Source organism: Amborella trichopoda, chromosome 8, assembly GCF_054954075.1.
Source record: "Amborella trichopoda isolate Santa Cruz 75 chromosome 8, AtrichopodaSantaCruz75HAP2 v2.0, whole genome shotgun sequence".
In the NCBI taxonomy this organism is placed as follows: Eukaryota; Viridiplantae; Streptophyta; class Magnoliopsida; order Amborellales; family Amborellaceae; genus Amborella; species Amborella trichopoda.
The window spans coordinates 32,021,390-32,034,523 of record NC_142343.1 but is presented as its reverse complement, the minus strand read 5'-3'; the positions used below and the strand labels follow the sequence as shown (position 1 = coordinate 32,034,523).

At 33.4% G+C, this 13,134-nt stretch overlaps 2 protein-coding genes and 1 long non-coding RNA gene across 3 annotated transcripts; all 3 read left to right on the top strand.

Annotated features, from left to right (window-relative positions):
* Positions 1-416: 416 nt before the first annotated feature.
* On the top strand, positions 417-4,300 carry LOC148781019 (uncharacterized). Its single transcript, XR_016060676.1, has 3 exons — positions 417-734; positions 3,623-3,694; positions 3,903-4,300. It is a non-coding gene; the product is annotated as an uncharacterized LOC148781019 (long non-coding RNA).
* Positions 4,301-6,302: 2,002 nt separating this feature from the next.
* LOC148781018 (pentatricopeptide repeat-containing protein At4g21065-like) lies at positions 6,303-6,767 on the top strand. Its single transcript, XM_088874688.1, has one exon. It carries the CDS (start codon positions 6,303-6,305, stop codon positions 6,765-6,767), a length of 465 nt encoding a protein of 154 aa, XP_088730814.1.
* Positions 6,768-7,102: 335 nt separating this feature from the next.
* LOC105421568 (pentatricopeptide repeat-containing protein At1g11290, chloroplastic-like) lies at positions 7,103-7,519 on the top strand. The gene has a single exon (XM_011629436.1). It carries the CDS (start codon positions 7,103-7,105, stop codon positions 7,517-7,519), a length of 417 nt encoding a protein of 138 aa, XP_011627738.1.
* Positions 7,520-13,134: the final 5,615 nt, after the last annotated feature.

Below are 13,134 nucleotides of genomic sequence, written 5' to 3'. Positions count from 1 at the left end.
TCCTATATATATATATATATATATATATATATATATATATATATATATATATCACAAATTTTTTTCTTTTTTTTTATTAGGTGTGCCTTACTAAGATGTACACAAGCTCCAAATTTCAGATGATTCCGATTTGTAAAAACAAAATGAAAAATGAAACACTACCGGACAATTGCGACCATGCAATGAACTTTGGACGGTGATGAGGGTAGACGAAATCAATGTTCATTTTCGCCTATAGGCGTTGGGAAGATTTTTCCTATATATAGGGTTAGATATATATATATATATATATATATATATATATATATATATATATATATATATATATATATATATATATATATATATATATATATATGGAAAACTCTTCCCAACACCTATAGGTGATAGGGAACAGTGATTTCGCCTCTGTTTTATCCACTGTCTGTTTCAAATTAATGAAATGTAGAGCTGTGAAGATGGAACAAAACCCCCCGCGCGAGCTCAAAAGCTTCAAACCCAAGTTTATTTCAACCTGTACGCATCTCTTCCGCTCACTCTCTTATTTGCTATAGACGATTCTGCTTGCTCTCTTCTCTGCCACAGATGCCCGTCTTCTCTCCTACTGCCAAAGGCACTCCCAAAGCCCTCTCGATCTTCTTGGTTGCCAAAGATGGCACCAAAGCCCTGTGGACCTTCCTGGCTGCCACAAAAGTTGGAGCTCCGCCACGAAAAGTTCTTTGGCATCAATTTAGGTGAGCACACCTCAAATCTTATCATCATTTGTGTATTTTTTTTTGCTTGAATCCAACCCACAATTTCTGAATAAACTCTCATCTCTTTCATCAGTTTCAGATCCAGATTCATCTGAAGATTTGGTTTCATCTTCAGATGACGGATAAACTGAAGCTCTTGGTTCATATGCTTATGTGGGTTTTGATGCGTATGCTATATATGAAAGAGCAGAGAGAGCAGAGGGTTTGGCTTCTGGATTTGAGAAAGGAAATTCCTATCTTTCTGCGTATGCTTATTCTCCAATTGCTTCCTACGCTCAACTCGTCTCAAGATTAGGTTGCCCTAAATTAAGAACAAAACCCTTTTTTTTTATCCAAAAGCCAACCCAAAAATGTTTGTAGATCCCAAAATGATATATTCCTATAAAACCCGACATTTTTTTCAAAATAAATCACCAAAAACGGGATAAGAAATCACAATAAAAAAAAAAGAAAATAGAAGACAAAACTATATATGGGATAGGAAATTTTGGGTTTGATTAAAAAAAAATTAGGTGATTTCAATTAATCATAGTTTAAATCGTATCTTTATCACCAATAAAGACCAATATTATTCTTTGATGTCTAAAACACAGCCAAAGTTTATGATTATATCCAAAAATGAAATTTGTGAATTAAGCCCTTTCTTTTATTCTCCTTTCTTGTTAATAGAAATTGATTTTTTCTCTTATGGTATTATTTTGTTAATTTTGATTTGATTTGTGACTTTTTTAATGATGGTTCATTGGGTCAAATGGGTGGTTTTTGTTCCTTTCTCTTTTGTTTTTGTTTTTGTTTTTTTTTTTTTTTTTTTTTTTTTGTTTTTTGTCATTTTTTATATAGTCCTGAAGTGATTGTAGGAAAAAATTTTGGAGTGGTTTTTTATTTTTCTTTTGTAGATCGATTGTTTGTAGAGCATTCAATGTTTTTGAAATTAGAAAAATAACAAAGTACTAATCATGTCAAGATATGCATATTCTGTTTCATTGAATGCTCATTATTACATGGTAATGTTTCTGAATTGTATTCTTAACTAATTTTACTTTGTGCTCTGAAGCCCTAACCATATTGGTACTTCTGTTTTTTTTCAAATTGCATGTTGTAGAGATCAATCACAGAATCCCTTGCCACCTTTTTTGAAGAATCGTCTAGCTAGCTAGCATTACACACAGAGAGACTCTTTAACATCCACCTACAATCCTCTACTCTTAACATCCACCTACAATCCTCTACTGTTGATTAAGTTTTTTCCTTTTGAGATTGATGTGAGTCTAGTTCTATAGATTGAGTTGGTAATTATTTATTCCAATTCATTAGATCGTAAAATTGATTTTGTCATGATAATCTTGACGTAGGATGAATTAACCAAAAGATCCTATCTATGTTCTGTTAAATTGGATTGTCCACAACCCTTGTACTGAAAAGGTGATGCTTATGCATTGTTTAGAAATGATCATAATCTTTACTAATCTTCTACAATGGGCTCCATTGGTTTGTTTGCTATTCTTCAACAATGGGCACCATTGGTTCTTTTTCATTTCTATCTTACCATCATGTCTATTAGACATTTGAAGGATTATCTAATATGTTTTGATTTTAGAACAATGTATTATTATATATCTTTTTATGAGGGTTTTCTTCCTGATGTATAAGGAATTACTACATGGCTGTAATAATTGAAGATGCTAAGAGTGATTAGATAACTGAGAACCCTAATTCCATGTTGGCTGGACCAAAGAAATATAATAGAAGAGCTCTGTCAGAAAAGTTGAATGGACTAGTCATTGAAAAGGTACCCATGGAAAATTTTAAAAAAGTGAAGATCAATATCACCCTCCACGCTCCACTATAAAGGCTTTTCTGATGGACCTCAAAACCAAAGACCTACATTTAATCCGGCAAGGCCTAAAGAAAATGGAAAAATTACTAAGAAGGGTATTTATAGAATTTCATTTGAAACTCCTCATTTTGAAAAATTACCGGGAAATATTTACTTTCTTCCTAAAGTTTTTAGTATATCTGTATTTTTTATCTTTTGTTGATAAAATAATTGACTAGATCTGCACTCTTTTTTTTATATCATTCTTCCATTTTTGTTGGTTTGTGAATAAATTCATAAGAGTATGTGTTTGCTTTTGTATTACTATTAGAATTTTATTAAATTTAGATACTTTAATTTAATGTATCTAATCTCTGGCAATGGCTGTAACAGTGCCTTGAATCTTGTGGCATTCTCCAAGATCATGAAGAAATATGACAAGGTCAATCAAATACCTAAAAATTTTATGATTTCTGATTTTGGATCCTAAGATCCATTTAATCAACATAAGACATAAGTTTTATTAACTCTATGCATGACTCATTTAGAAAAGGAGTTAATATCTAAACAAAGGAAAATGATACTCACTCACCCAGAGCCATACAAACACAACCATATGTAGAAACCCCCCCCCCCCCCCCCCCCCCCCCCCCTCCCCCCAAAAAAAAAAGAACCCAAAATTTTTAAAAAAAAGCAAAAAAAAAAATCACACTATGCAATGCCAAGCAATAAACCTGTAGAAATAAAGAATAATACATTTGATGGATGATTTGCCACATTGATTTCTTGTTCTAACATTTGGCTGAATGAAAGTAAAACCTAGAGTTAGCTACTCTCATCACCATCAGAGCCTCATCCTAAGTACTTGGGGTCGGTTAAGTTAGCTTCTCTATGAAATGAATTTTATTAAGTAATTAATATGTCCTATTGTTCTTGGAAACTCTGACTGATCTTTTTCCACATGGAATTCATGCTTTGGTAATGCAAATTGTCTAAGAGAGTTTAACCTTAAAATACTGCAACTAAACTATATGATTTTGTTTCACTACAGAAAGCAGAAAAGCACATGCCACAGTCTTACTTGGTGATGGCGGATAGGTCTTACCTTGGCAGTTTTGAGGAGGTTTGGTTTCATATTTTGAGAGATACAAAGATAATACAAATTTACTTTTACTCTTGGAGATGTCACTAAAATTTTCTAATGAACTTATAGCTTATCTTTCTATTTTTTTCTTTTTTATCATAATTTTCTTTCATTAGTGTTTCTCAAATTATCTTTGTACTTAAACTTGTCCCTGGTATGTGGACTAATTCACCTTCTCTTCTTCCAGGTTATCAGACTTGTGGAAAGGGTCGAGGCTACCTTCATCAAGCACTTTGCAAATTCAAATCGTGCAAAAGGGATGACGGCCTTAAGACCACAAGCCAAGAAAGAAAATCATAAAATAATGGGATATTGCAACTTGCGGGCTTTAGTTGCACGTATACATAAATATTTTTTGTATTGACTAATTTTTGAAATTTTGGAGATATGTAAATACCCCTTTTTGAAATTGACTTTCGGGGTTATACGACTATTGAATAGTCATATAATTTTGGGGGCATGTAAAGGACCTATTTATAAGGGCATGTAAAGGACCTAATTATGGGGGCATGTAAAGGACCTATTTTGGGGTCATGTAAAGGACCTATTTTTGGGGTCATGTAAAGGAGCTCTTTATGGATAGTGGAATTCATTTATAATGAAATGTGATGTAAAATACTTTTTTGTAAAGGCCTTATTGTTTCATGTATGACATTTAAATATGCAATGTGGGTTTATATTGATAGTGAAATGTATTTATATCCAGATAATTCCCACTTTACTTCATTTTGTATGTCGAGTGTTTGATAGCAGGTTTGTGACAGTGCCAGAGCCGTGACAAACTTTGCCCTCTCTTCGGCACTCTTAGCACTTACTAGAACCTTCTTGGAGGGTTTCCAAAATAGAAGGTCTGTGACGGCCCTTGCCCTCTCTTTTGGCACTCTCGACACCGACCAAAACCCTCCTGGAGGGTTTCCATACATCACGGACATAGAGCAGCCAAGCATATTTATGCAACTTTGCTAGCGAGATAGGCTGTGCGCACAATGCATCTCATTATAAAGCAAAGGAAAAAGCCTCACTGAAAACTCTCTACCTTCCTAGGGCCATATCCATATCAAGACATGAAACGAGAGCAACACCAAAACATAATGTGGTATCAATGTAACCAACCCAACCTGATACCATATAGAAATAAGCAAATGTCAAACCTAAAGATCTAGTATTCATTGCCTTCACAAACAAATTAAAGCTCAAAAGTAATACAAAAACAACCACTCTTTCATTATCAAAAGAACCAACAAACACCATATACACATCAGATTGCTGCAAAAGTACAATTACTAGTTCATAAAAACTTGCCAAATTTACTACTAGCTCCAAATTTACTACTAGCTCCAAATTTACAAAAAGGCGACTTAAAAAAATTAGTAACGCTGCTCGACATGTACAATGCTACACTAATTGTGGCCCCTACATATTGGCTTAAGTTTCTGCACCCTGCTTCATAATATCCCCTTGCCTTTCTCAAGGGGACCATCTACATTGCTCCGGCCACTATTTGGATCGCTGCTCTTAACTCCATGATCTAGGCATCTTCAATGGCGCAACACCCATCCAACCTCCTCCGTTAGCGCTAGAGTAGGAGTGGGCTATGTCGGGATCTGATTCGCTGATCGGGAGCTACTCTCTCTAATATCCCCAAGGACATCATCATTAGCATTGTCATCTTAGGGCTCCTTTAATGGGATTGGACAATACTTTGATAGGTAGTCGAATGCCTCAATGGCCAAATCCCAATCATTGGATCTGATACCATCTTTCAAGAACTTTGTGCCACTACATTATAAAACCGAATGTTAATTGGCAAAAATAACACAGCAATGAATACTACATCAATTAAGCATTAATGATGGGATGCGGTGTAGGTGGCCTACCACATTGTCTTCACCCTGGTAACCTCAAGGCTTGTATTTTGGAGTCCTTGGTTGGTCCTGCCCAACCTTCCTAAAGGCATGAGTAAGAGTCATGTCCAACCCTCCTAATCTCACCAGAAGATAATAGAGTTCCTCTATATTGGGAGGTTGCACTTCAAAAAGTGCAACATTAAAAAAAAAAAAAAAAAAGTTCATTTTACTTTTATACATAAAATGAGACCAGAAAATCATGTTATTCTAAATCCAAGTAAATTTGCCTAAATTATTTTTTTTGAGAAAGTAAATTGCCTAACAATTGTAATATACATTAGAAATAAATCCAAGATCATCCGTTCAAAAAGTAGCTAAAAGCTTACAAATGAAACTAATTATGGCAATGAAAACCTAGAAACTATTTACTGAAGTCAAAATTTCTAAATTTAGGGAAAGAAAAAAGTATCATATGCATACAAATAAATAGTGTATTTTTTTTGAGGAACCAACAAAGAGTGTACTATTTGTGAGAGAGAGAGAGAGAGAGAGAGAGAGAGAGAGAGAGAGAGGAACAAAAAAGGAATAAAATAGTACTAATGATAGTAATAACAACATCAACTAAGAATTACAAATGTTCCCCATCAATGCATTTTAGAGAAACTGAAGCTTGGAATATGATGATTTGGGGGTGTTTGCATTGCCAAAAACCTGAAAATTCCATTGGGTATTTCAGAAAAATGCCAGATTCAAGAACTCTATCAATTATAATTTCAGCCTGCCATGATTTAGGGAACCCAAACATTGGAAAGTCTGTTCATTGTTGGGGATTCAAAAGAGGGATTGGGAATGCTCATATTTCTATGTGTAATTCGCTCATTTCATTTTACTTAAAAATCAATGATATCGAATATGCTTGTAAGGTCTTTGAAGGACTGGTTTCTAGGGAGTTGGTCTCTTGGAATTCAATGATCAATGCTTTCATAGAGAATGAAAGAGTTTCAAAAGCTTTTGGCCTTTTGGAGAAGATGGAATCAGATGGTTTCAAGCCTGATTCGGTTATTGTGGTGACTCTAATTTCAGCTTGCTCAAAATCAAAACTATTGGAGCATGGCAAGTTTATACATGGATATGTGATTCGACGAGAATTAGGTTTGGATTTAACTGTGATTAATAGTTTGATAGACATGTACAAAATGCTCTGATGTAAGATCAACGAGGTTGCTTCTTGAAAAGATGGATGAGATAGATTTGATCACATGGAACACCATGATTGCGGGATATTCAAATAATAGATTTTCAAGAGATGCCATGATTCTTTTTCGAGATTTGCTGAATTCAAGTCAAAGATGTAACCTAGCTACTCTAATAGTTGTTCTTTCCTCTTGTGATTGTTTAGAGTCATTTGCATTTGGGAGATTAATCCACTCTTGGGAAATCAACTTGGGTTTTTTACAAAATGTAGCTACCCAAAATGCCACCGTCTTCATGAAACTGTGGAGATTAAGAATCTGGGCTGTAAGTGTTCGACGACATTTCTATGCGAGATGTGGTTACATGGAACACGGTTATAGTTGGATGTGCACAAACTGGATTTTGCAAGGAAGCCTTGGAGACCTTTGACCAAATGCTTCTTATGCCTGTAAATCCTGACCCAATTACCCTTGTGAGTGTTTCTAGTGCTTGTGGGGAGCTCAAACTTCTAAACCGAGGCATATGGGTTCATGTATATGTACTCAAAACTGGACTGAAATTCAATTTCCATCTAATCAATGCATTACCATCTATGTACTGCAAATGCAAGGATATCAAAAGCGCAGAGCTTATATTTGGTAGTATCCCTAATCAAAGAAATCTATGCTCATGGAATTCAATGATATTCGGTTATGCACAGAACAAACTACCCATAAAGCCAGAGAACTCTTTCATCAAATGGATTTCGAGCCAAATGAGATGACCCCAATTCTCTCCTTGCTCATGGAACATTTTTCCAATTTCAAATAATATTTGCAATAAATAAAATGGAACAAAGTCATAGAAGACACACTGATTTTGTAGAGGCTTGCATGCATGTTTTGTTGCTACCTAGAGACCATGAATGGAGTGTGTGAGAGAAGAGAAGCTTGCTGCAAACTGAAATTAGGAGATACAGTAAAAAGATAAAAAAAAGAGCAATAGAAACATCGTATTTTGACTATCTTATGATCATTATAGGGTTCTTATAGAGTTGAGAGGCACGTCCCTATACTCAACTCACTAAGAAGCATAAGAGAGAATCAATCGATGTTAGAATACTTTGATGACACAATCGTGATGACCAACCAACTTGCTGGCTATTGAGAACTCAACCCCAGCATCATTAAATCATAAAACTCATTGTGGATGTTCTAAAAACAAAAAACAAAAAACTTGCGTTAGAATGGTACTCAAATTTTCTAAAAAAAATTGCAAAAGAAAAATAAAAACCACTCCAAAATTTTGCTCTACAATCACTTCATGACTATATCAAAAATCAAAAAAAGAAAAGAAAAAACAACAACAAAAGAGAAAGGAACTAAAACCACCCATTTGAGCGAATGAGCCATCAGTAAAAAATGCACAAATCAAATCAAAATTAACAAAATAATACGATAAGAGAAAAAATCAATTGCTATCAACAAGAAAGAAGAATAAAAGAAAAGGGTTTAATTCACAAATTTCATTTTTGGATATAATCACAACCTTCGGCTTTGTTTTAGAGATCAAAGAATAATATTGGTATTTATTGGTGATAAAAATACGATTTAAACTATGATAAACTGAAATCGCCTAAATTTTTTAACCAAACCCAAAATTTCCTATCCCATATATAGTTTTGTCTTCTATTTTCATTTTCTGTGACTGTGATTTCTTCTCCCGTTTTTTATGATTTATTCTGAAAAAACGTAGGGTTTTATTGGAAACTATCATTTTGGGATCAACGAAAAATTTTGGGTTGGCTTTTGGAAAAAAAATTGGGTCTTATTCTTAATTTAGGGCAACCTAATCTTGAGACGAGTTGTGCATAGGAAGAAACTGGGGAATAAGCATACGCAGAAAGATAGGAATTTCCTTTCTCAAATACAGAAGCCAAACCCTCTGCTCTCTTGGCTCTTTCATACATAGCATACACATCAGCATACGAACCAAGAGCTTCAGTTTATCCCTCATCTGAAGATGAAACCAAATCTTCAGATGAATCTAGCTATGAAACTGATGAAAGAGATGAGAGTTTATTCAAAAATTTTGGGTTGGATTCAAGCAAAGAAAATACACAAATGAGGATAAGATTTGAGGTGTACTCACTTGAATTGATGCCATAGAACTTTTCGTGGTGGAGCTTCAACATTTGTGGCAGCCAAGAAGGTCGAGAGGGCTTCGGTGCCATCTTTGGCAGCCAGATAGATCAAGAGGGTTTTGGAGGTGCCTTTGGCAGCAAGAGAGGAGAGGGGTATCTGTGGTAGAGAAGAGAATGAGCAGAAGAGAGGGGTATGCGTTCGTTTGTAGCACAGAAGATAGCGAGTAGAAGAGAGGGGTAAGGGTTGAAATAAACTTGGGTTTGAAGCTTTTGAGCTCGCGCAGGGGGCTTTTGTTCCATCATCACATCCCTACATTTCGTTAATTTGAAACATACGATGGATAAGACAGAGGTGAAATCACTGTTCCCTATCGCCTATAGGTGTTGGGAAGACTTTTTCGATATATATATATATATATATAAAAAGAGAGGTTTCTATGCTTCCCCTACAGCATAGAAGTTCTATCCTCCCCCTACCATCCAGACGTCCAATTTTGATCAAGAGAGCCACTCACCATTTGATCTTAGATCCGACGTCTCAAAGTATTTTATTTTTAACTTTTTTTTTATACAAATTATATGAATATGAAATTTGGTACGTACCATCTTCTCATGAAATTTGGTACAAAATTTGGTGTCAAAATAGTTTATAGAAAAAAAATTAAAAATAAAAATAGTGTAGAGACGTGACATTATGATTGGGGCAATCTTAGCCCTTCGTTCAGAATGGACGGTTGGATAAGGAGGAGGATAGAACTTCTATGCTGTAAGAGAAACATAGAAAACTTGCCTATATATATATATATATATATATATATATATATATATATATATATATATATGCAACTATATAAAAACTTATTAGGAACCATTTCAAGCCATTCACCAAACGTTTTATGTGTTGGGAATAAAGCTCACTTATATTAAATGGAGGGCCCAACGACAACATAACGAGAACTTATAGGACATTTCTTTGGCTAAATTGTATTTCCAAACATTTACAAAATAAGGTCCCAAATTTTAATTTTTTTTTTTTTTTTTCTACCCAACTTAAATGTATTTAAAAATAAGCTAGTGCTTTGTGTAGAGAATAAGAAAGAATCATCTGAAAAGATGGACAAGTGGCCATTGATAGGCAACATTTGTCAATTCTCTCTACATGTGTCTCTCTATTTTTCCCTTTTGTAGGTATATTTATGGAAATAGTTTTTGTAGGCTGGGGTACCAAGCATGAGCTCTCTTTCTCTCTCTTATTCTTCATTATGAGTTGCAAGGGACGTGCCTCTCATCTCTGTCAGAGCCCTCCAGTATCACAGGATCAATTCCAAGATCATGTTACATCTCGCAAAAGCTTTCTCAAGTTAGAGGAAGAGTAATAATCAAAATAACCATGTATCTCAAAATAATAATTAAAGTTAGACGAAGAGTAACTCAATAAAAAAATATTTTTTCCTCAAAACGCAGAGGGTCATTATAAACAACAAGAGAGATTCAATGACAACTGAAGATTTAGGCAGCTAAGAGTTCAGGGTCAGCTTCAAATATTTGGATTTTTCTAAGCATTTTGTTGAATCCTTTCTACATATAAAAGTTTGACTAATTGTTACTTAAGAATTTTATTGCTTTTTTTATTCCTATAGAAGTTTGATTAATTCCATATTTTCAATTTTTTTATTTCATTATTGTGTAAAAGATAGTAATTTGGATGGACCACTATTTTATATTTTTGGGTTTTAGTGTTTTAGTTAATTACAATCCCATACTGAAGGATATTTTTAGTATTATTGTTTTCTTATATGCTCCCAATAAATCTATTGTATGTTTCATGATGTGACAACAAAGTAAGCAAATGTTGTATTTATTGAAAGTTTCAACAAAAATTTGTCAAGTATGATTGTAAAGATACTAAGTAAGGACATAAAAGTTATAGTTTAATAACTTTAATGTATCCATATAATGGCTGAAACGCATAATCTTATAATGCTTTTTTTTACATATCCATTTTTATTGCTCTACGATTCTGTAACTTAACCAACTTAATGTGCATTTTGACCTGATTTTTTGCCTCTAACTTTTTGGAGCAAATCTAATTTACTACTTATGTTTTAATTTTCGATATATTGTTATTCCCCAACTTCTATATGATTGCTAACTTAGACATCACAACTTATTTTAGAATAGAGCACGTATATTATGCTCTTTTGGGAGCATACTATACATTTACTCCCTCAGGCAAAATAATTGAGAGTACTTTTTTATTTGAAAATTTGGGATCCATGTAATTAACTAGATGGTTTTTTAAAAAAAAACAGATTTGGATTTTAAATTCTTGAACATCTAGATCATTCCTTAAAAAAATTGGATGGTTTTAGTGCAATCTTGAGATGATTTTCTTTTTTTTTTAGGCGAATGAGAGTGGGAGTTATGTTTTACCCTTTGAGGTTGGTTTCTTTCTAGAAATCATATTCCCAAAGTTTGGGATTTAAAAAATACACCTAATATAAGTTTTGCCCGATGAAATAGATGGATAGTACAATATTGCAGGAATATGAAATCTTTTGGCTTTAAAAATATATTTTATATTTCTAATTGTTCTTCCCTTATTTATTTTTTAAAAACCGATTCTTTGACATTTTCGAAAATCCGTACTTTTGCCTAGACTACCGCTTGAAAAAAAAATAAAAAAATAAAAAAATAAATAAATTTATGAATCGAGTTAAAACCGCTAGCTTTGCCCCAACATTTGGAACTATCCTCAGTCGTCACAAGCTGCATGATGTACTACATCTAAGGTTCGAAACATCGGCTTCGTCAAAGGCAATCAACTCGGTCTAATAGTATTTGAATTTTAGTTTTTTTTTTACAAATCCAAACCACTTGAAATTTTAGGCGTGTATTCATCAAAAATAACTGAATCTTCGAAATGTATCAAGAAAATATTTTACATGAAATAAATTAATCAAAATACCCCTGAAAAATTTTGGAGGTATTTTAATCATTTTTTTCTTCTCGAATAATTTTTTTTATATTTTTATTAAGTGCGCCTTGATGAGAAGAACACACGCATAAAATTTCAAGTGATTTGGATTTGTAGAAAAAAAACTATAATTCAAACACTACCGGACATCTGTGATCATCAGATCGACCCAGAATCAATCTGGGACGTTGGACTCATATGTTTATATGAGCTAGTGGGCTAATCTCATATTCTGGAAAAAGATGAGATTAGCCCACAAGCTCATATGAACATATGAGCCGAACATCCTAGATTGATTATGGGTCGATCTTATCATCACAGATGTCCGGTAGTGTTTAAATTATAGTTTTTTTTTTCTACAAATCCAAATCTCTTAAAATTTTAGGCGTGTGTTCATCAAAAATACGTGAATCTTCAAAAAATATCAAAAAAATATTTTACATAAAATAAATTGACCAAAATACCCCTGAAAATTTTTGGGGGTATTTTGATCATTTTGTTCTCTGCGAATATATTTTTTTATATTTTTATTAGGTGCACCTTGATGAGAAGAACACACATCTAAAATTTCAAATGATTTGAATTTGTAAAAAAAAAACTATAATTCAAATATTATCGGACATCTGTGATCGTCAGATCGACTTAAAATCAATCTAAAACGTTGAACTCATATGTTCATATGAGCTAATGGGTTAATCTCCTATTTTCTCATACATATAACAAGGAGTAACTTTCATTCAAAGACCAAAATACCTCTGAAAATTTTTGGGGGTATTTTGATCATTTTGTTCTCTGCGAATATATTTTTTTATATTTTTATTAGGTGCACCTTGATGAGAAGAACACACATCTAAAATTTCAAATGATTTGAATTTGTAAAAAAAAAACTATAATTCAAATATTATCGGACATCTGTGATCGTCAGATCGACTTAAAATCAATATAAAACGTTGAACTCATATGTTCATATGAGCTAATGGGTTAATCTCATATTTTCTCATACATATAACAAGGAGTAACTTTCATTCAAAGCACATCTGTTGGTACTGTAGTAGCATGCCCGCGCAAGTCATGCACATCCCCGACAGGACGTTGGGAACCAATCCTCACACCCTTTTACCTCCAAATCGGTTGAGTACCATTTCTAAGGTCTATTTTTCTTAGTGGATTGATTTTAGAGGTTTTGTTTTTCATTAACTCTCTTAAAAAAAATATTTTTTTACTTTATATTCTTAATAGCTTTGATTTATACTTTAACTCTATTTCTATTAATAGCTTG